The sequence below is a fragment of the Micrasema longulum genome, unplaced genomic scaffold, assembly GCF_059751315.1.
Source record: "Micrasema longulum isolate JH-2025_06_02 unplaced genomic scaffold, ASM5975131v1 h1tg001739l, whole genome shotgun sequence".
NCBI lineage: Eukaryota > Metazoa > Arthropoda > Insecta > Trichoptera > Brachycentridae > Micrasema > Micrasema longulum.
In genome coordinates, this window is record NW_028278917.1 from 29845 (window position 1) to 52047 (window position 22203).

The 22203-nt window shown below is 31.9% G+C and overlaps 1 protein-coding gene across 1 annotated transcript in view; it reads left to right on the forward strand.

Annotated features, from left to right (window-relative positions):
• Nucleotides 1-22203, forward strand: part of Osi1 (Osiris 1) — a 63970-nt gene that overhangs the window by 23923 nt on the left and 17844 nt on the right. The window contains exon 2 of the mRNA XM_088237570.1: nt 2923-3406. Coding sequence (XP_088093696.1) covers nt 2935-3406 — 472 coding nt within the window. The 5' untranslated portion in view covers nt 2923-2934. The remainder of the gene's footprint in view (nt 1-2922; nt 3407-22203) is intronic.

Consider the following 22203-nt stretch of genomic DNA (forward strand, 5'->3'; position numbering starts at 1 on the left):
ACATAGTAATGTTTCTACTACATGTCTTTAGAATACTGACCTCCCTTCATTTTATTGTTTTTTAGAATATATATTTAAATTCATTTCCTTTTCTTGGTTCCTCTTTCTCTCTTCTTCTAGACTCATTACCTGATTTGACATTTCTCATCCTTTAATACGCATAACATAATGTACTTTTATTTAAGTTTATACATGCAAACCTCATCTCCCCATGAAATAAACAGCTGTTATTTTGAATCAATTAGGTTGTATGCATAGAATTAATAATAGTCCAGAAGGAGCGTAGAATCATATTTTCATACATCGGACTGTGTCCAATAATTCCCCCACTATGCCCTACTTTCGCCGCGCGCATTCGTGAGGTCGCAGCGTAATGTTGCTTGATGGAAAAAAAAACATAATCCAAATGTAAGGTAAAAAAAAGCAATATGTTAATTTCTCTAACATTTTATTGTGCACGCAGAAATATTGATTGACATAACAGAGTAGATAAGTAAAGGGTCATTTTATAAGAGTTATTGAATTAATGAACTTTAAACTTAAAATATAAATCAAATTTTATTTTACATAAAACGGATATTTTTATATCATGTTAAATAATATTTGATGTTTTGAAGATAATTTCGGTTAAATATCCACCAAAAAGTTGTTTAATCCGAGATCCAATTTTCATTAATTCTCTCATTGGATGAGCAGAGTAGGGTAAACAAATTTACTACCCTGACAACACTAACGAAATTTCCATTTTGTTTCTTCGACAATCTGACAGATGGAAAAATAATTCAATTTTTAAGTAATGCATTTGCTACTTACACATTCATTTGCTAATTACACATGAAATGTGATACCATCCTGTTTCTTTAAGATCCTAGCTGTATTTCTGCACTTTAAAAGGACACAACACGGCATAGTCAAATTCAAATCGGGAGTTGCGTACTAGCGACGTCTACAAAGAAACTAATGGGTCAAAACGTAAACCTACTCATTTATAAGTAGTTGAGTCGCCTTCTGTTTGATGTGCGTATGCGGTTTCTGGACTATTCTTATTCTATGGTATCTTTTGATAAGTGGTTGTATGTATCTTTTGATGTTTAAAATTTTTGTTTTTTAGTACAAATTCTTGACCAACTCTTCCTTTGACCAGTCTGTTTTTTGGTTGGCTGGAAAATATTGCTTTTAGCAATAGGTTAGTCCGCTAAAGTACTTATTTTTTGTACTTAAAGATTAAAATAAATAAATATGATCTCATGGCGTTTTCGGTGGTGTTTGCCGTAAGCATTTTGCACGACCATTTTATTTTGACCTATTAAACATAAGTATGTTATCAAATAAAATGAAATATGATGACTAACAAAATGTTTTGACGTACCTAAATCCAATCTAAAATATCTGCCTATCATTATTTTTTATGGCAGATATTTGCACTGGTAAATCCTCACATAAACATCTTGATTTCCCATTGCCATTTCGTATAATTATATGAATTAATTAATAATAACAATAACAAAAATGGTTTATTATCAATATAACAAGTTCTTTATCTACTACATGGTTTTGGTAATAGATTACTTTGGATTATGAGTAGTCTGCCAAACTATGTTCAAAGGCAGATATTTTTATGCATAGTGAAAAATAAAGAAAACATTACAACAAATTATACAATTTAAAAAAGTTCTTTTAATTGATTGGTTTCTGGACTTTATAAACGCTTTGTTTTATTTATTAATTTAATGGGACCAATCGCCTTTACGCTTAAAGCTTGTCGAAATGTAAATCGGTTTCGGTTCAAATTTGAGATTATAATCTAACAATGCGCTACTTATGTTATTCGTTACACTGGACTGGCGCCTAATGTAAAAGACAACACTTCAGTTCAATTAAATTAATTATAAAGAAATCAATCTCCTAACAGAGCCCGATTAACAACAAATGATTCTGTTTCCCACTGTAAAAAAAATAATCACCCATATGAGGAAACCGTACCTACGTATTAAAATATTTTTATTTTTCAATGTTTTTTTATTGTCTTTGAAAATATACATGCCGACCGAAAGGCAAAATTTACTTAGCAACGTGTAGAAAATTTACAAAAGAGCAAAAGTTTTTTTTTTTAAATTTATTAAAAAATCTTATACACATTTATTGTATCAGCGTGATTCCTAGGTTTTTTAAATGTAAATTTAAAATATGAGAATAAAGACTAGTAAAGAATAAAGAATAAAGATATATAAAAGTAATATATTAAACTATATTCGTCCCGATACAGACATAATGTTGTGTACACATAAAATAATGAACACAAACTATGGTTTTGATGGCTTGAATCTTGCGGGTTTTACTGGTTTGCGGATTTTGTCGTTGCATTTGCGTTATCTTCATTTACTTTTTCACAGAACCCCTATACAAATTAATGCAATTACCTACCTTGTTATGGAATTCTTCAAACCTTATTGATGGTACTGCTCTCACTTCCTGTGGTCAACTAGGCACATATTGGTTTTTTGACTATTGATGCATGCGAGACAAAGACACAGTGGATGGAATAACTTATTGATTACTTAAATAACTTAATAGCGATCGCGCTGAGAATACCAAGATCACATGTACATTCGATGACAGTTCTGATGTAATTGGGCCGTAAAGAAAAATATGGTACCCACAGTAGCATCATGGCAACATTTACACTAGTGCTCAGTAGGTAGCAATAAATTTAACGCAGCTACCTTGTAAATTTGCAATACACCATACACATAGTAAATGCGGTACAACCCAAGGTTGTGGTACCGTGCCTAGTGTCGCAGACTCACGGATCAGAGGTCCATATAAGGATTTGTTGACCAGCCAGTGAGTTACAGTTTTGTTGAGTATACCGTGCGTTTCTTTTACATTTTTTAATAATTTTTTTGTTTTCTTTGTCAACAGATCGAAGTAAAAATGGCGGCTCATACCAGAATAATTTGCGTATCATTATTTATCTTCCTTTTCTCTGTTCCCCTGGCTTCTTCAAACGAAGATGAGTACATTGATGAGGCTCAAAAATCTTGCACAAAAGGAAAGGATCCTCTTTCTTGCATAAAATATAAAGCTTTGAAATATGTGGCTGGGATGGCGGACAATTTCATGTGGGCAGAGCCTGCTGAAGGAGGCAACAGATCCTCGAGACTTCTGAAAGATGAAGATGAACGATTCATCAAGCTGGTCAATATAAAAAATCCCGAAAAATTAGACATGGATGATGGATGGTTCTTCGGAAGCTACAGGCAGCTGGAACAGGATTCAGAGCTGGAGAAGATCATCAAGTTTGGGAAGAGGCAGTTGCAGTACTTTATGATGAGCCATGGGATTAGTGTTGGTCTTCCAGCTGGGGCAAGAGCTGTCACTGATGATGACCAGACGTCTTTAGAAGGTATTTACTCCTCATTTGATTTAAATAACTATTTTAAAACACAACTTTTATGCTACGCAGTAAAATGATTTCATTGGACGATGTTTTTATCAGAAAAAATTAGCAATAATATTTATGTATTTGTCGTTATTTCTTGATACAACTCCTTACTTATTAACCTGGTATAAAGATACACCTTGGAATAGAAGAAGGCATTCCCATCTTCTTTCAACCACTATGCCTAGGCAAAACTTTATACCGGGTTTATACGTAAATATCGATAAAATTACTAGGTAAGATGAATTATTGTATTAGTTGATCAACGAGCGCTTTTGTCAAAGTATACTCAGTTAAGACGGATTTTCTATTCACCCTTTTAATACTAAATAATGATTAAATTTAAATTATCAAGAATTTTTATTGGACCAAAATAACACTCAGAACAAAATAAGATAATTAAGGTATAAAATTAGGACACCAAATAAGCCAGAAACTCTTGAGCAATTTCCCGATATTATGAAGGCACAATATTCTCCAATAGCAAGAGTAATTGCCCCTTAAACATAATATCACTTTTATCAAATTTTAAAGTACAAACTTTCTTTTTTTTGTATGTCTTTCATGTTTTTTTTTTTAATGTTTAAAAGCTTTAGAATATTCCGCCTCTAGCTTTTGGTAACACGATTATACATCACCGCGCGCAAAGGGATTATTTACCAGCCTTTTGAGTTAAGAACTTTAAATTCGACCCATTGTATTTAAAAGCTTCGCATACAGGTACACGAAGTATTATTGTGACCAGGCAGTTCTACAAAAAATTTAAACAAAACAGTTTAGAGCAAAAAATTATTTTCTGCATTCGTATTATGTGCATATATCCACAAACAGTAAGTTACTTTCACCCCAATCAATTCATAATTTTTTTGTTTTTTTATTTAATAAAATTATAAAAGGTACATATTTAAAAAAAAATTCCATACAGATCTACTTTTACACATCTAGTAAATGTTATCACTGTAACTCTCCAAAAAAAAGAGACTTCCTCTTGTGGCTTGAAGAGTGACTTACACTGTTGTGGTTGTTTATTTATAAGAGTTTATAAAATTTGGAATATACGAGTACATAAGAAAAAAAAAATAGGATATGTAAAGAAAAAAACAAAAAATAATAACACATTCATACTAATTAAAATTCAAAAAATTTCTTTACATTAACTTTAAATTATTTATTGATATATTATTTTTAATAGTTTTTAGTTCATTGGGGAGATTATTATAATTTTTTGCACCTTTAAAGGCAAAGCTATTTTGACCATGACTTGTGTAATATTTAGGAATGTAAATATTATTTTGGTATCTGAGTGACTTATTCATCTCAAATTATTTTATTTTTTCTTCTTTATAAATTTGTATAATGGAATTTATTTTATAAAGAGTGTCTACTGTATGAACCTTAAATATTTTAAATAGACTTTCCGTACTGAATGTTGAGGGTTTCTTTAAAATTACTTCAATAATGAATCTTTGTACTATTTTAAGAGGGTTTAATATATTGGCATATTTATAATTGGATTTTTAATGACAGTCTGGATTCCTTTAACCCACCCTAGAAGCCGGAGCCTATCTGTATAATGACTTTTCATTGTAGTCAAAGATTGGATATATTGTTAGTATTGAAGTCGGTAACAAAGTGTTTTGATATCGAGCTGGCTTTATTGGTAAAAAAAAAATCAATAAATTATGAACCAAGTTTGAATTAAATTAAATTTAAAATTAATCTAGGACAAGATGCTTACGACGTATCTTCGATGCTTTTTTAATATCATTATTAAAAATTCATATTTAAAACACTGAGTTCGTGATTTGAAGTTTGGTCTGGCCGTTCCATACACATAACTAAATTGCTTATTCGCCCCGACACTTCGAAATTATTGACTGATTTGATATTTTTTGTTTTCTTTAACTCTTGTGTGGCTGTGATGTCACACTAGTCGACATAAGACACAAGACTTGATATATCTCTCTTATTATTTTAATGATCAATTCGTATTTTTTGTAATCTTCAAATGGACATTTTCCTGATTTGAAAAGTAAAGTTTGTATAACTATGCTTGATTTTAATACAAAACATATTTATCCTTAACATATTACAACAGCGATGAAGAACATTTAAGAGAAGGTAATATGGAAGTCTAGGTATCTATTCGTTGTTCAAACTGATACGAAGTGGCGGCTTTAATTTTGTCTCTGTATAAAAAGTATTATTTAACATATTTTTTAAGTGGTTGTGTTATTCTAGCAGTGTTTGAACGAAAGGCTTTGCGAATTAATACATCTTGGAGTGATTTAAACTATTCTTTTCTGCAGTTAATTAGCTTATTTTTAAAATTACATTAAAAGTGAATAGTGGGTAACTCAAAATTTATTTTTGCAATATGTCTAACCTCTGTCAAGTGTGTAAAAAGCCGGTCACGGCCGGAGCGTATTATACGTGCTCAGTGTGCAAAGGTGCAAATCATTTCGTGTGCGGAGATTTGCCAGAGGCTGCTTACAAAAAGTTATCTATCGAACGTCGTGGTAAGGTAAAGTGCACTGACTGTATTTCTGGTATCGCTCGGGACACATCGCTCGGAACTGATAACGAGCAATTATCAGGGGTTATCAACAATTCGGAGGCGAAGACTATACTCGCTGAAATTAAAAATATTCGTATGGAATTGACCGAACTACGGACTATAAAATGTGACATAAAATCCTTACGGAATGAATTGGTTGGCATGAAAGAGAGCGTGTCATTTATAAATGACAAATTTGATGCCATGGAGGCTAAAATTCTATTGCAAGAGGAAAAAATTAATAAGTTAGATGGCATGCAAGGGAAATTTGAGGAATTACAAAAACAAATAAACAACCTTCAGTATTTCACTGATAAACAGGCTCAATGGTCACGCCGGAACAACATCGAAATTCAAGGAATCACTCATAAAACCGGAGAAGACATATTGGTAATTGTTAATAAAATTGCCAAAACTGTTCATTTTCCCCTTGAAAAATGCGACATAGACTACTTTTCCAGACTGCCGTCTCAACCTAATAAGCCGAAACTCATAGTAGTCAGATTCTTAAGGCAGATGACCAGAGATGGATTTTTGGCAGCCGTCAAGAAACGTCGGGGTTTGACTACTTCGGATATTGGCTTACAAGGGACTGCGGAACCAATCTATTGTAATGAACACCTTACATCTTTAAAGAAGAAACTCCTTTTTGAAAGCAAAAACATAGCGCGACAGAAAGGGCACGATTTCTGCTGGACCCGGAATGGAAACATCTTCATAAGACGCAACACTACATCCCCGGTGATCAAAATATTTAACACTAGTGACCTCGACAAGTTTCGCACCGAATAACCTTATTAATTCACATTTCAATTTTCTTTTTTGTATTTTTTTTTGTATTATCTCTATATTTTATATTCCCCTCGCTTCCCTATTCTACCTTTACATAACCCCCGTCATCCTTCCTTTCCCCCACCCTGTCATCAATACAGATGTTTACTTTGCGTTAGGTATTTTGAGTTTGGTAAATATAGGTACCTGTATCATTTTTGAAACACACAATGTGTCATTTAATTTTTATTATTTTGATTCTTTTATTTTAATACTTATCTACGTTTTTTTAAAATTATTTGTCTTCGATTATTGTAATTCACTTACATTTTTTTTCCTTTTCCAACGTTTGTTTATCCCTGCGCATATTCCTCAATCTGTTGCATTTGATTACCGCGCTGCATTACAAGCTTATTATTTCTCTTTTAAACGCATGGAATATCAGTGTATCTCTTACTCTTTCTCTGGCATCGTAATTTATATATACTATTCTAACTCACTCAATAACTCGTGCAATTCAAATACGCTACATCTCCGTCTATATTACTATCGCATAGTTTTTATAATATTTTATTATTATAATGTTAACAGTCAATTATCTAGCGCTTACAAAATCTATATCAATAGACTAATAATTGTAAACGCAAGTATGTTTTTTGTACTTTACTCGATAAACTTAATGTGTTTCGCATTTTTTATATTCAATGACAGTAAAAGTACTACTTACGTCTGTTTTGATTTACTGGATTGTTTACGCACACTTCTACTGCATACAAATACATATTTAATTTTATTTGAGTCAATACATGTACGCCGGGTAATAAATCAGATATTATGCTTATTTAGCAAATTATGTATCATATTATTTTTTTTTACTTTAAAATTTTATATAAATATTTACAAAAAAAACACATGTTCTGTACAGTTTTATTATAATATATTTATAACCTTACGTGATTACATTAGTTGTACGTATGCAGAAAAATATTATATTCACATAACTCTATTTACCGGTACGAGAATATTTATTTCTTTTTTGCTTAACTCACTGTTACAGTTACTTACCTTTTGGGGCTCTATAAAAATGCTTGAATTTACTATCTTTAATATTTTAATATTTCAACATTCGCAATGAACTTCACGGCATATTATCAAAATTGTAGAAGCATTCGTGGTAGATTAGAAATATTCTACCAGAATCTGTTGTCAAATGATACTTATTGTTTATACGGTATTACAGAGTCCTGGCTCCATAGCAGTATTTTAGATGAAGAAATTGCTCCTTCCAGTCGGTATTGTATACTAAGAGCTGATAGAAAATATGACGATTGTAACCAAACAAGGGGAGGAGGAGTGATGATCATTTGCCAAAAAGATCTTCACCCTCAGGCTAGGGATGACTTAGCATGTTCAGCAGAGAGCATTTGGGTTACCATTCCTGCCTGCAGACTTACCTCTAAGAAGAACATTCATATTGCATGCGTATATCTTCCTCAAGGACGCAATTACGACACTGCTGTAAATTCATTTCTCTCTGTTTTAACTAAATTACGAGATCAAAATCCCGAAGACCTGATATTTGTTATGGGAGATTTCAATATGCCAACATTGGATTGGATTCCACAACCTGATTCCGCTCTTTTAATTTCTGATACATCATGTAATGAAGCTAGCAGGCATTTAGTAGACACGTTATCATACGCGGAACTTAATCAATTTAACAATATCCGTAATGTAAATGGAAGGCTTCTCGACTTAATTATTTCTGATATTGATTGCCGCGTAACGCATTCTGATGCACCTCTTATCACTGAAGATACTCACCATCCAGCATTACATATAGACATCGGAATAGAAGTATCTCCCTCTCTAATTATACCGCATAAAGAAATCACTCTTTTTCGTAGGGCGGATTACTCAATCATAAATTCTTATCTACGCGAGGTTGATTGGTCGGTTTTAATCGATGCTGAGTCTATTGATGATTCCGTGAACGCTTTTTATGTAATACTCAAAGATACTATTTTACGGTTTATTCCTAAGCAGTCAATTAAACAAAACAAATATCCCGTTTGGTACTCATCTGCCTTAATCAAGATAATAAAAAATAAACACAAAGTTCATAGAAGATGGATTAAATATCAAAACCCACTCGATTACTTAGAATTTTCAATGCTCCGATCACGTCAAAAAACTCAGCAAAAAGAATGTTACGCGATATACATTGCCAAAGTAGAGGGAGAAATTCCAAGTAATACTAAGAAACTCTGGTCATTTGCAAAAAATGTTAACAAAAGAGGTAATATACCTCAAACTATGCATTATGGAGAGACATCTGGTACAGGGGGAAAGGAGATCTGCGATCTATTCTTAAAATATTTTAAAACATCTTATGAATCACCTAGCAATAATACTAATGATCAACCTCTTAATATTTCATATACGCCAAATTTACTCAATGATTACGACTCAATTGGTAATGCATCTTTTGAGATAAAAGAGGTAACGAAATATCTGCTCAACATTAACCCAAACAAGGGAAGTGGAAATGATGAGATTGCTTCTTTTTTCGTTTTTCAATGCGCGCACTCACTGTCACTACCCTTGACTATTATTTTTAATAGATCAATTAACGAAAAAACTTTCCCTACAAAATTTAAAGAAGCAATAATAGTCCCTATTTTCAAATCTGGATCTAAAAATAATATTCAAAATTACCGTCCCATTTCAATTCTTTCAGTTTTTTCAAAATTATTTGAGCTCATGGTTTATGATAAAATTTATCCAAAAATTCTTAAAAATATACAAAATTTTCAGCATGGTTTTCTGAAGAGGCGCTCTGTTTTAACCAATATGGTAAATTTCACCGAATAAGTCACTTCCAATATGGATGACAGAACGCAAGTTGATGTCATATACACAGATTATTCTAAAGCGTTTGATAATGTGGATCACCGAATTCTTATGCGTAAATTAGAATATCTGGGAATTCACGGTGACTTATACAGATGGTTTATCTCTTACTTAGATAATAGACTTCAGTCAATTATGATTGAAGGATATCAATCTGATTTCATCTCCATTCCGTCTGGTGTACCACAGGGCTCACATCTTGGGCCACTTTTATTTAATGCCTATATTTATGATATTCAGTTATGTTTCAAAAATGCCCATTACCTTTGTTATGCTGACGATAAAAAAATTTACCTTAAAGTCAAGTGTAGAGATGATTGTGCAAAGTTACAACAAGATTTACATGCATTATCGAATTACTGTGTTGTAAACAAACTTTATATCAATGTGTCTAAATGTTACAAAATATCTTTCACTCGTAATAAAAATAAAATAAAATATGACTATATGATAAATGAAAATACAATTAGAGAAGTAAACGAAATACGTGACTTGGGAATTATTTTGGACTCAAACTTAAATTACAATAGTCATATAGAAACTATAATTAACAAGGCATACAAAATGACTGGATTTATCATGCGGCTGTGTAAATCTTTTAAAAATTTAGGTTCATTTATATTGCTTTACATAACATACGTACGCCCCCATCTTGAATATTGCACTGCTATCTGGTCTCCTGTTTATAAATTAAATATTAATAGAATCGAGAATGTTCAAAAAAAATTCCTGAAAAAACTAGAATACAAATTTCATTTGCATTTTCCAAATTATTTAGCTTCATTAAAATTTTATAACCTTGTTTCATTAGCACACAGAAGAGATATGTTTGATCAGATCCTGCTTTATAAAATTGTCAATAATAAATTCGATTCCCCGGAACTCATTAATCTACTTGCTTACCGTGTCCCCTCCAGGCCAACTAGACTCTCTGATATTTTCTATATTCGTAAATTTAAAACTAATCATCGGAAACATTCTACAATCCCTCGTATATGTGAAACATTTAACAAAAAATTTAATAGTCTTGATATATTTAACACTCCATACAATATGTACAGAAGAGAATTAATAGGCTTGATTCATGCTCTTCATTCATAATTCGTTTAATCATTAAATCAAATGCAATTTTCCACTCTCACTTTCCTTCAATCATCCTTTACCACTCCTTATCAATGTCCTTCTTTTCCTTTCCACTATCTCCTTGTTTTGTCCATATTTATCTTATTTTAATATATAGTATATTTATTATTTATATAGTTTAAACTTCAAGCCGTCGTCGCTTTATTACAGTAGTATTTAGTGAATACATATAATTGGATGGCAGGCCCTACTATGTATACATTTTATATAATTTTTTTTAAAAAAAAAATATTCATTTAACCTGTACATCTGTTTGTATTCGAAATAAATAAAATAAAAAATAAAAATCTACAGGGCTAATGACCTGTCAATGGCCAGTTTAAGTGGCCATTTTACACACTGTGTAACATTCAGCATTCTGGCCATATTTGAAGATTTTTATTCCTTTAATTCTTTCATCTGTTGATGTTTGTGAAGTTAAAGAGATGAAACCTTTATTTATGCGGGTGAGATTCATCTAATTGAATTATTTCACCTACATACTAGGCATTCAATTAGATGAATCTCACCCGCATAAATAAAGGTTTCAGCTCTTTAACTTCACAAACATCAACAGATGAAAGAATTGAAGGAATATAGATGTTCCAATATGGGCAGAATGGTGAATGTTACACAGTGTGTAAAGTGGCCACTTAAACCAGCCATTGACAGGCCATAACCCCTGTAGATGCCTAGACTTCTATATTACCTTCTCTTAAATGTTCTTCATCGCTGTTGTAATATGTTAATATAAACAGCTCCGCAGGGAGTTGAATCCAGTCCTTGTCTACAAAAATTTGGACAAACTCAAAATATTGTTGATATTTATCCTTGCTACGCGAAGAATGAATGTCCGCTAATTCCAGCGTTGCCAATGTTAATTTTCCAAATTCCCCTAAAATTTAAATCAAACTACCCAAATGGGGAAAAAACAAAATCTCGATTTCCCACATCAAGAAAAAAAAAACAGCTTTGATAAAATATGTATATAATAACATGAAATAAAAACTGGCTAGAATCGTGAGTGTAACGAGGGTCCATCATCGGTAATTTTGCCATTTATGCACATAAATATAATATTACCATATTTTTTAATACAAACAAAAAAAACTTAAGGTCTTATCATCCTCCATATTTCAAGGGGACGTTTGTGGGCCCTCAAGAAGAATTTAAACTAATTTTGTTAATAACCTACCTTGGGATTATCTAGCGTTTTTTTATCAACAACTTTTAACAGCCATTTATAATTTTTTTCACAAAACCGTTATTATTTTGAAATATAATAAAACAAAACGCAAGCAGTCGTTTGTACTAGAACCTAATGTACCTTTTTGACTGTCATTGTTTTCATTTTCCGTTAAAAAGGGGATACCCGAATTGCTATTTGAAGTTGATACTGTGTTGCTTTTAAAAAATATCGATTTCATTCATAATAATATTAACGTTTTAATCACTAACCATGAAACTATTCATGTGTAAGCTAAAGATAAATTAATAAACGGTAAAATGTTAAAATCCCCGCACAATACCAAACCACGCAAAATCCCCAATCGAGTTGAGATTCCCCGCAGTTTGGGGAATTCTTCACAAATTGGCAACCCAGGCTAATTCAGCAACATATTTATACAGATACCGTATACAAGAGAAAACGCGAAGATAGAAGTCATAACAAGGAAGACAGCGACGTTGTTCAGCGGCGGGTGTCGTCTTAAACATATTTAGTCTTCAGTTGGTTGATGACAATGATGGGGGACGCACGCGCGTTACATTAGCGGCGTATTAGTGATTTTAAATTTATTTTGCTATAACAGGGCTAAATTATGTTTATTTGCATAAATTATGGAAAAGGATTAAGCAGTATGTCTCCATATTTTTCTTCTTTTTTTTAATGTTTGAAGTTTAGAATATTCCGTTTTTTCCTAGTAGTAACACGACGTTACATCACCGCGGGCAAAGGGATTTTTTACCACAGTCTTTTAAGAGTTAAGGCGATTCTTTACGTGTATTTTATATTATCAACATATTACAGTGTAGGTTAGTATTATAGCTAATCACTGAATATTCTGCTAATATTGAAGACAACCTACTTTATAATTCTCACGTATGTACAATTCAACATAATGCCAATTCCGTATTTTGATAAATGTTCATATATACGCAGTTAATATTCTCCGACGCTTTTTAAAAATCACTAATCGCTTGTAATTAAATTTCATTGGTTAATTAATCGTCTATAAAATTACAAAGTCCGCAAGTGCATTAGACAGGAATTTCAATAGATTATCTCTAATGGTCGTAAACAACGCACACTAAATGCGAGTAGATGGATGAAAATTCAAATAGGTTAGGTATTCGTAAAGCGATTATTTGCAATAGGCGGGGTTTCGGTTCTTATTTTTTCTAACGGGCTCTTGTAATGTCAAAAGAACGAAACTCTAGGCATTTAAAACTTTGAAGAAAAAAATGTTTCAAAGATAATTATTAAAGAAACCCGATAATTTTATTATGAAGTGATCTAAGTGATCCCATCAAATGGATGTAGAATAGAACCTGAATCATGGACGAGTGTTTTTAAATTTATGTTTATTCTTATATAGGTTAACATTTGGAGTAAATATTTTTTAATGTAAAGACGATTAGATTAAATTAAACGAACCAGGATTTTTTGTGTTATAAGTTGAGTTAACCTTTCCCTTACTGTCCTAAAAACACCCGTGCGTTACGGTGTTGGATAGACACACTACACATTAAAAAAATAAGAGATTTAAAAAGGAAAAATGGAATTTTATGGGGAATGGCTTTAATTTACGATAATTTAATTCAAGAATGATAATATTTCAAACCTAACAGCTAAAATCATTAAAAAACCATTGGGTATCGCTAACAACTCGGGCGAAACGTGCACCCGCGCCAACTTCCCGAGAACTACTAAGTAGCTAGTACTGGACAACGTGACTGAACATGTAGTTAGACGCAATGTGTACTAGCTTAACATCACCGGGAATCGGGTTAAACAGCAAATAAAAATTTATTTTTTTATATTTTTTTTTAATATTTAATTTTTTGTACATAATGTTATTTATACATTGGCGGGCTTATTGTCAACCAACCAATAAAATAAAAATTTAATATTTGTAATTCAAGTTACTAAACATATTCAATAGAAAATAAATATTAAAAAGCTTAAGATATATGAAAATAGAAATAAACGTATTTGTTTATAAATTATCTTAAATAAAAGAAAAATCGCAACGGGAAAAAGGAAAAGAGAGGGAAGAGGAAAGGAGAAGAGATTATAAAAGAGAAATGAGATGTTTCTTCAGACGTGATTTATACAGAGATACTGTAGTAACATCTTTGATGGTGGATGGGAGATGATTCCACAGTCGAGCTGCATGTACACTATATGAGTTAGAGAAGAAGGAGGAATTGTGAATGGGTGAGAGTGTTTTGAGAATTAGAACGAAGAGATAAACCATGAACTGATAAGCGTTTAAATTTTTCACATATAGTTAAATCAAATAAAGAATATAATGAGTTCTGCCTTGTATATTTTATGCAATTAGAAATAAAAAAGATACTAGTAAATAGTAAAATTACCAATAATTATTTAAAAAAAAATATAGGTACACGATTTAAATCTGTACAATTAGTACCTGAAGAGAAAAATGAAAAGGTAAGTCATATTTTTTAAAGATCCTTGATGAATTCTGATATAGAATGTGAAGTACATAATTAAATGTTTTTATTAATTCTTAAGACATTACGAACTAAGAGTAAAAGAAAATTTCAATATTAAAAATAATTTAATAAAAAATAAATGTTAATCATTGTGATGAAAGTACAATGTTCTACCACAATGTTAAAAATAGGTTCATGTTTTAAATATTGTTATTTTACCATACACGGCTTATTGCCTTTTGTAGAAAACAAAGTAACACCAAATTAAATTGATAAAGAAATATGTTTTTTTTTCAATTTTAAATTAATGACGGTTTATAAAATACGGTCAAGTAAAAAAAAATTGTTTCATTACTTATAAGTAGCATAAAAAATATTTTTAATATCATAATTTCTAATTTCCGCGGGAATGGTTCATTGCATTGGCCACGCATCTTATACGTCACGATTCGGTTAAATTTTGAACTTTTTTTGCTGCCGTATAATTTAGTGAAACATTGTCACGAACCTTGACGTTACAGTTGTCGAGGCCAAACACGTCGCGTTTTTGTAAAGACACATTTTTGAACAATTTTATTTTTTTAAATATGTATGTAAATATTTTTCCGCAACATCCGTACTGATTTTTAAAATCCGATTAATTATTTTTAATCGATTTCACATGTTTTAACTGTATTCGTGGTATGTGATATTTTCCTATTGTTACAAGTGAAATAAATCAACAAATATCATTCAGTAAATAATTCAAATATAATTGGAGAAATCAAAATTAAGATGGGAAATAAAAACAAAAATAGGTGCAGTATATTATACTCGTATCTGAAGAGAAAATACGAAGATAATATGGGGATAAACATTCTAATTTAACTAAGGTAAATGTGAGATGATGAACATATTTTTATTTGTGAATCACTTGTGATAAAAATATCAACAATATTCTCAAATATATTACAAATAAATATTTTGTCCAAGGGAAAAGACCATTGAAGGAGACTGCTGCGAGATTTTGTATAGATTTTTATACTATTAAGCGTGTTTTCCAGGCATTTATTAAAATTATGTGTGTGTAATATTTTTTAATTGTAGTATTCTTTAATAATATGCAAAACATTTAAGTTTGAAAGTGTAAATTCTTGATGGAATTTCATTGTTATTTATTATAGAAATTAAAGACGAGTGATACTTTAATCCAAAAATTTGAAATATCCATTGACCGGTTTCATCGCTTTCGCGACATCTTCGAGACTGGTATCTTTATTAAGGAGTTCAATGTATTTACACAAAACAGAAGTAAGAATAGAGAATTCAAAATTATTTGAAAGTAAATTAAATAAAACTATTTTTGTCTTAAGGATCATTAATGAAACTTTTTGGGTTAACTAATGAGTTGATATAATGCAATTTTAATGAGTTTAAGTATTCTTTATATATTATTCATAGTGTCCCATCCTTCGTGAGTGTGATTTCTGTCAATTTTGTATAATAACATTGAACTCTTTAGTAAAGATACCAGTCTCGAAGATGTCGTGAAAGCGATGAAACAGGTCACTAGATATTCCAAATTTGTGGATTGAACTCGTCTTTTATTTCTATAATAAAATAACAATATGCATGCTTCTACTTTCTGTTTGGTTGTATAACAGGGCTCTTGGCCTCATAGAGTTAGGGATACATTATTATTTTTTGTAATGTGTGTATTTATATTAATATATTTTTTTAATGGCCAACCTATTGATAAAGTTATTGTAATTGAAATTGGTTCGGCAGCTTTCTACCAAATTTTTTTTTGCCTTGTACGTCTTTGTGGTACACGAAACCTTATTAATTGTACAATTTCTGGACACTCGACAGTTACGTTTTTAGAACATAAACACGTATAATGATTATTTTGTCTCGCGTGTTTATTACTAAACTGAAAAGGCACAAAAAATATTTTTAATTTCTAATTCCAACGTCGTGTATACTTTGCGCTGTCACTAACTGTCAGTCTAACTAAACAACGACATAAACGCGAATTCGGGTCAGCAAAATAAACACAAAGAGTTATTTTAGTAAGCCTAGGAATGCAGAAATGGTGATTTGGAAAAAAGCATTCAAAAGTGTATTATTTTTAAGGCTCTAGGCAATAAATTAATTTCGCGAGCTTCTGAGGTTATAGCCGAAGCGACGTGATACAAATTGAGGTTTGAATTAAGTAGATACGGTACTCCTCGCCATTTAATAAAAGAACACAAAAAAATCCACACTAGCGTTGAAAGCCTTTTAAAGATATAATTATTGACAGGCACCGTAGCGCAGCTGGTTGGATAGATAACTTTGAATCTGGCGACGCGGGTTCTATTACCGCCAGTTAAAAAAGAATTTGTCTAAGTGTCGTGGTGTATTTTTCATAACTTCCTTCCATATTTTCTCTTTCCTACCTGCAGACATGCCTCTAAAATTTAAGCTAAGCGGGGTATTTTACTAAACATATTACATCAAATCTTATTATACAATACAAAAGGTAATGTTCGTATGTGTGTGTGATAGACTAAATAACTACTGGACCGATTTACCTACGGTTTTTAGGGAAAGGATGAGCTTTGGGCTAAGCATATTTATAGCCCTTAAAATCTTCAATCTAATAAGTAGAACAAAGTCAGGAGCGTAATTTTTTTATTCATCGCTCACCAGAGCTGCATTCAAAGAGAATGCATATGTGTACTTAAAAATTGAGATGTTAGTTATTCGCATGTAAAAAAGTGTTTATTCAAATATTTACAAAAAACATTAGTTTTTTATGGATCCCAATCAGATCCTTCCCTCAAACTCCTTATAATTTCTACGCATTTATTACTACGATTTTCAGTAATGACATTTACGACATTTTTGAAAATTGCATTCCTACATAAAGTGCATCCATGTTGGTAAAACAGCAGAGTTTGACAGTTACAAAAATAATTCCTAATTTAAATATTTATAATTTTAAGTTATGGAATTCAATCATAAACAAGAACTTAGATACCTACTTACAAATGGAAAGTTACACATTTTTTCAAAGATTGTCATAACGGTTTTTGCACGCTTTCAAGGCACAATCAGGCATTTTGGTTTCGAATTAAATGTCAAGCTTACTTCGAAACCTGGCTGGCAGTTAAAGGACGACTTATAAGTATAAGCTTAGGACAATTAATCATATTTTTTCACACGTTAAACAATAAACACAAAAGGAACTAAGTAAAACATAGATAGGTATATTATTATCACACTAGAGATAGAGAACATTTAAAGCAGGAAATGAGTACATTTAAGCATTTACTGGGCTTAAAATCTGTTATTTTCTGGTTTAAATAATCACTATAAAACCAATATCTGAAAATCAATATTTTTTAATTTTTCCACGTACTGACTTTGGGAATTTAAAGAGCTATTTATTTTAATGTAGTGGTCAACCTTAATAAAAAAAGATAAGAGACACTTTCTCTGGTTTTATTTTTTTTTATTCCAAAAACAAATTGATAATAAGAAATTAAACTAAAATTCTTTGTAGAATTTTCGCCCATATAACCCGTTCAGAAAAACACGTGTTTACGACCTGCAATTTCACACATTGAATGTTATATTCAAATCATGGTTTGTGGTCAGGTAACTAGGCCTGCCATGATGGGTATTTGTCTATTGAATCAAGAACCCTCTCATTATCTTGTTTTTGTATGCTACACAGATTGCATAAAAAATTACGGTCCATTCTGATTTTTTTTAAATATATATATTTATTCAACAATATTTTGAGTCTGTCCAAACTTTTGTAGACAAGGACTGGATTCAACTCCTTGGGGAGCTGTCTATATCAACATATTACAACAGAGATGAACATTTAAGAGACACCTAACATCGACTGAATGGTATTTTTTTATGAATTATATATTAAGGTAATGGATAATAATATTTATATAATATAATATGTCACGAAGTTACATCGTTTGAGTTGATTTCATGGATGAGAGTTGTTAAATCACACAGAACCACAGAAAAATATCAATATTACTTACATTATATTATGTACCTCCTATGTAGGTACAAATATATGATATTTTATAGCTTACCGGTAAATAAAATCACCACTTGCCACTGCCTCATGGTATACTTGTAATTGCGTTTGCCAGGCATTAAATAAGTAAACAATTGTGAAACAATAAATATCGATACGCCGTAATTTATTTTATCATATGTAGATTTTGCTGTGGTGTGAAATGGGCCAATCATGCGATATCACACAGTAGGCTCGTGGTTTGCACGTGCGCAGCAGTCTAGCCTCCGTGATGGAAGGTAGAATTATATAATAAATTCAAATTATGATTGCTCGCGTTCATATTAAGATTCGCCAACACCAACCATATATCACGAAGTTACATCGTTTGAGTTGATTTTATGGATGAGAGTTGTTGTATCACACAGAACCACAGAAAAATATCAATTTAAAGTAAATATATTACTTACATTATATTATGTACCTTCCATGTAGGTACAAATATATGATATTTTTTATTGCTTACCTATAAATAAAATCGCCATTTGCCACTGATGTATAGGTGCGTCAAAAAAAATATTTCGCTATTGCCATTCAAGGAGAAATTAATCCAGGGAGAAAATACGGGAATACGTTTGTACGAAGAAAAGCGAGACCGCGTTTCTTTTTAAGACTATGATTTATAAACTGGGTACTAATTGTGATTACGCTTTTCTTATTAGGTACGCGTATAACTCGGAAATAAATCGATCCAGTTCCTATAACCGCAAACTACACCGTTTGGTATCGATTTCAATATCTTGTTTCGTTCAATCCAATTACAATAGGTTATTGATCAAATAACAAACAATAAAAAAACATAGAGAATTGAGTTCATTTTTTCCTATATTAAATATTGACTATTGAAATTAGAAATAATAACATGGACAACATAACCTGCCCTGGGAGTGATGAAAATAGGAAGATCGTCATCATCATCAAACCATTATTTATTTCAACAATGTTTGAGTATGTTCAAATGCTTGCAGACTGGCTGGATTTCCTCCCTAGAGAGCGATTCATACTTAAATTTATTTCAACAAAGAGGGAATATATTTTTGAGAAGGGAGTATGGAAGTCTAGGCATTTACAGGGCTTATGACCTGTCATTGGCTGATTTAAGTGGCCACTTTACACACTTTGTAACATCCACCATTCTACCCATGTTTTTTTATATTTTTTAAATATATATTTGGACCCCTGTATTTAGTAGCCTTACGTGTCATGTACAAGGCTAAGGTATTCGGAAAAAAACGTTTTTGTTTGTCTTGGAAATGGGATGTTCGATACCCATGTTTGAACATCCACATTTCCTCAACTCTTCCATCTGTTGACTTTTGTAAAGTAAAAGAGCTGAAACCTTTATCACGTGGGTGAGATTTATCCGGCTGAACCAAATCACCTACTAGGCAACGCCTGAAAACAATTTTCCATTTTTTTTACTTCTTCTTTTACCAGGTAGTTAGTTCAACAATGTTTGAGTATGTCCAAATGCTTGCAGACATGATGGATTTCCTCCCTAGGGAGTAATTCATATTTAAATTAATTTCAACAGGGAGGGAAAATGTTACACAGTGTGTAAAGTGGCCCCTTAAACCAGCCAATGACAGGTCATAGGCCCTGTAAATGCCTAGACTTCAATATTCCCTTCTCAAAAATATTTTCCCTCTCTGTTGAAATAAATCTGAACATTATTTATTTATTTTTTCACAATACGACACAATATGTATTTTTATAATACATGATTTAAATTGATTAGGTGATTTGCGAATTTGTACGAAAGTACATGTTTGTCGTAATCAGTGCGTGTGCTTACTAAAACGTGTCGTGTTGGTTTTATATTTTTGTGCAACAACTATGGTGAAGGTGTATAGTGGGTTTTGCATGTTGGTTTGCATGTTGGTTTAATTGGTGTCCTGACGAAGAGACGGGTACGTCTCGAAACCGGTAGACATAGAAAAGTCGGTAAGCGGTTATTTACAAATATTTAATAACATTTAGAAAAATCATTAGCTGAATTATTTAATTCAATTCAATTAATTTATTTTAAATATAATATATTCATTACAAACATATATTCAATACGTACATATAGTAAAAAAGAAAAAAAAATACATGAAAGAGATTCATGTAAAAGTAGTAGGAGAATCCTGCTCCGGAAAACCCCTTCGGATACATGGAACAGATCAATATCCAGAGCGATGTTGTTCAGCATAGCGGTAGTCCTTCCAACAGGCATAACCATAGGCAGGTTGGTCCTGAATATCGGAATATGAAACAAGCTATGCTGACGCTATCTTAGGTAATTATCAGGAACATACAAACCAATGCTCATCATAGTCTCAGAATTATCGATCATACCGCGCAACAATCGATAAAAATGTGTAGTCAAATACACATTCCTTCTAGTCTTTAAACTGTTGTAGTCAAGCATACCCTGGAGAAACTCGGTCGGGTAGAGCCAAGGATAATACCCGCACTCTCTCATGTAGAGATATCTCAAAAACTTCTTTTGGATTTTCTCTATCATAAGAGAGTACTTCAGTTCATGTGGCCCCTAAATCATCGAGCCACTCTCGAGTCTACTTCGCACCAAGGAGTTGTAAAGAGTTCTCAGAACGCGGGTATTTTCGAAAACCCTGGCAGTACGCAGAACAAGTCCTAACATCTTCAATGCATTATCACTGATTGTCTCTATGTGTTCATGAAATGTCAGGGTGCTTACAAATCCACGCCCAGATCCTTAACATTCGATGTTCGTATCAGATTCTGGTCATTCATTTTGTAGCGAAAAAAAGAGTTTTTTGGACCCTAGTGAAGGACGTGACCAAACACTTGGAAACATTAAACCTAAGTTTGTTTCGCCTTCTCCATTCAGATATATTAGATATATCCACTTAGAGAAGACAAAAATCGCCAAAAGTTGTTTTGACTTCGCATTTGGATCAAATAATTAGTTAACATATTACAACAGCGATGATGAACATTTAAGAGAAGGTAATATAGAAGTATAAGCATCTACAGGGTTTATGACCTGTCAATGGCTGGTTTAAGTGGCCACTTTACACACTGTGTAACATTCACCATTCTGCCTATATTTGAACATCTATATTCCTTCAATTCTTTCATCTGTTAATGTTTGTGAAGTTAAAGAGCTGAAACCTTTATTTATGCTGGTGAGATTCATTTAATTGAATTATTTCACCTACATACTAGGCAACGCCTGAAAATATTATTTTTTCAATTTCTATACTTCTTCATGGACCAGGTAATTTATCAACAACATTTTGAGTTTGTCCAAATTTTTGTAGACAAGGACTGGATTCAACTCCCTGGGGAGCTGTTTATATTAACATTAAGAGAAGGTAATATAGAAGTATAGGCATCTACAGGGCTTATGACCTGTCAATGGCTGGTTTAAGTGGCCACTTTACACACTGTGTAACATTCACCATTCTGCCTATATTTGAACATCTATATTCCTTCAATTAATTAATAATCAAGTTAATATAAACAGCTCCCCAGGGAGTTGAATCCAGTCCTTGTCTACAAAAATTTGGACAAACTCAAAATATTGTTAAAATAATTAGAATAGTAACAACCCAAAGTAGGTTTGATATCAAAGCTATGCGGACCAATGAAATGATGACAATACTGTCATATACCCAC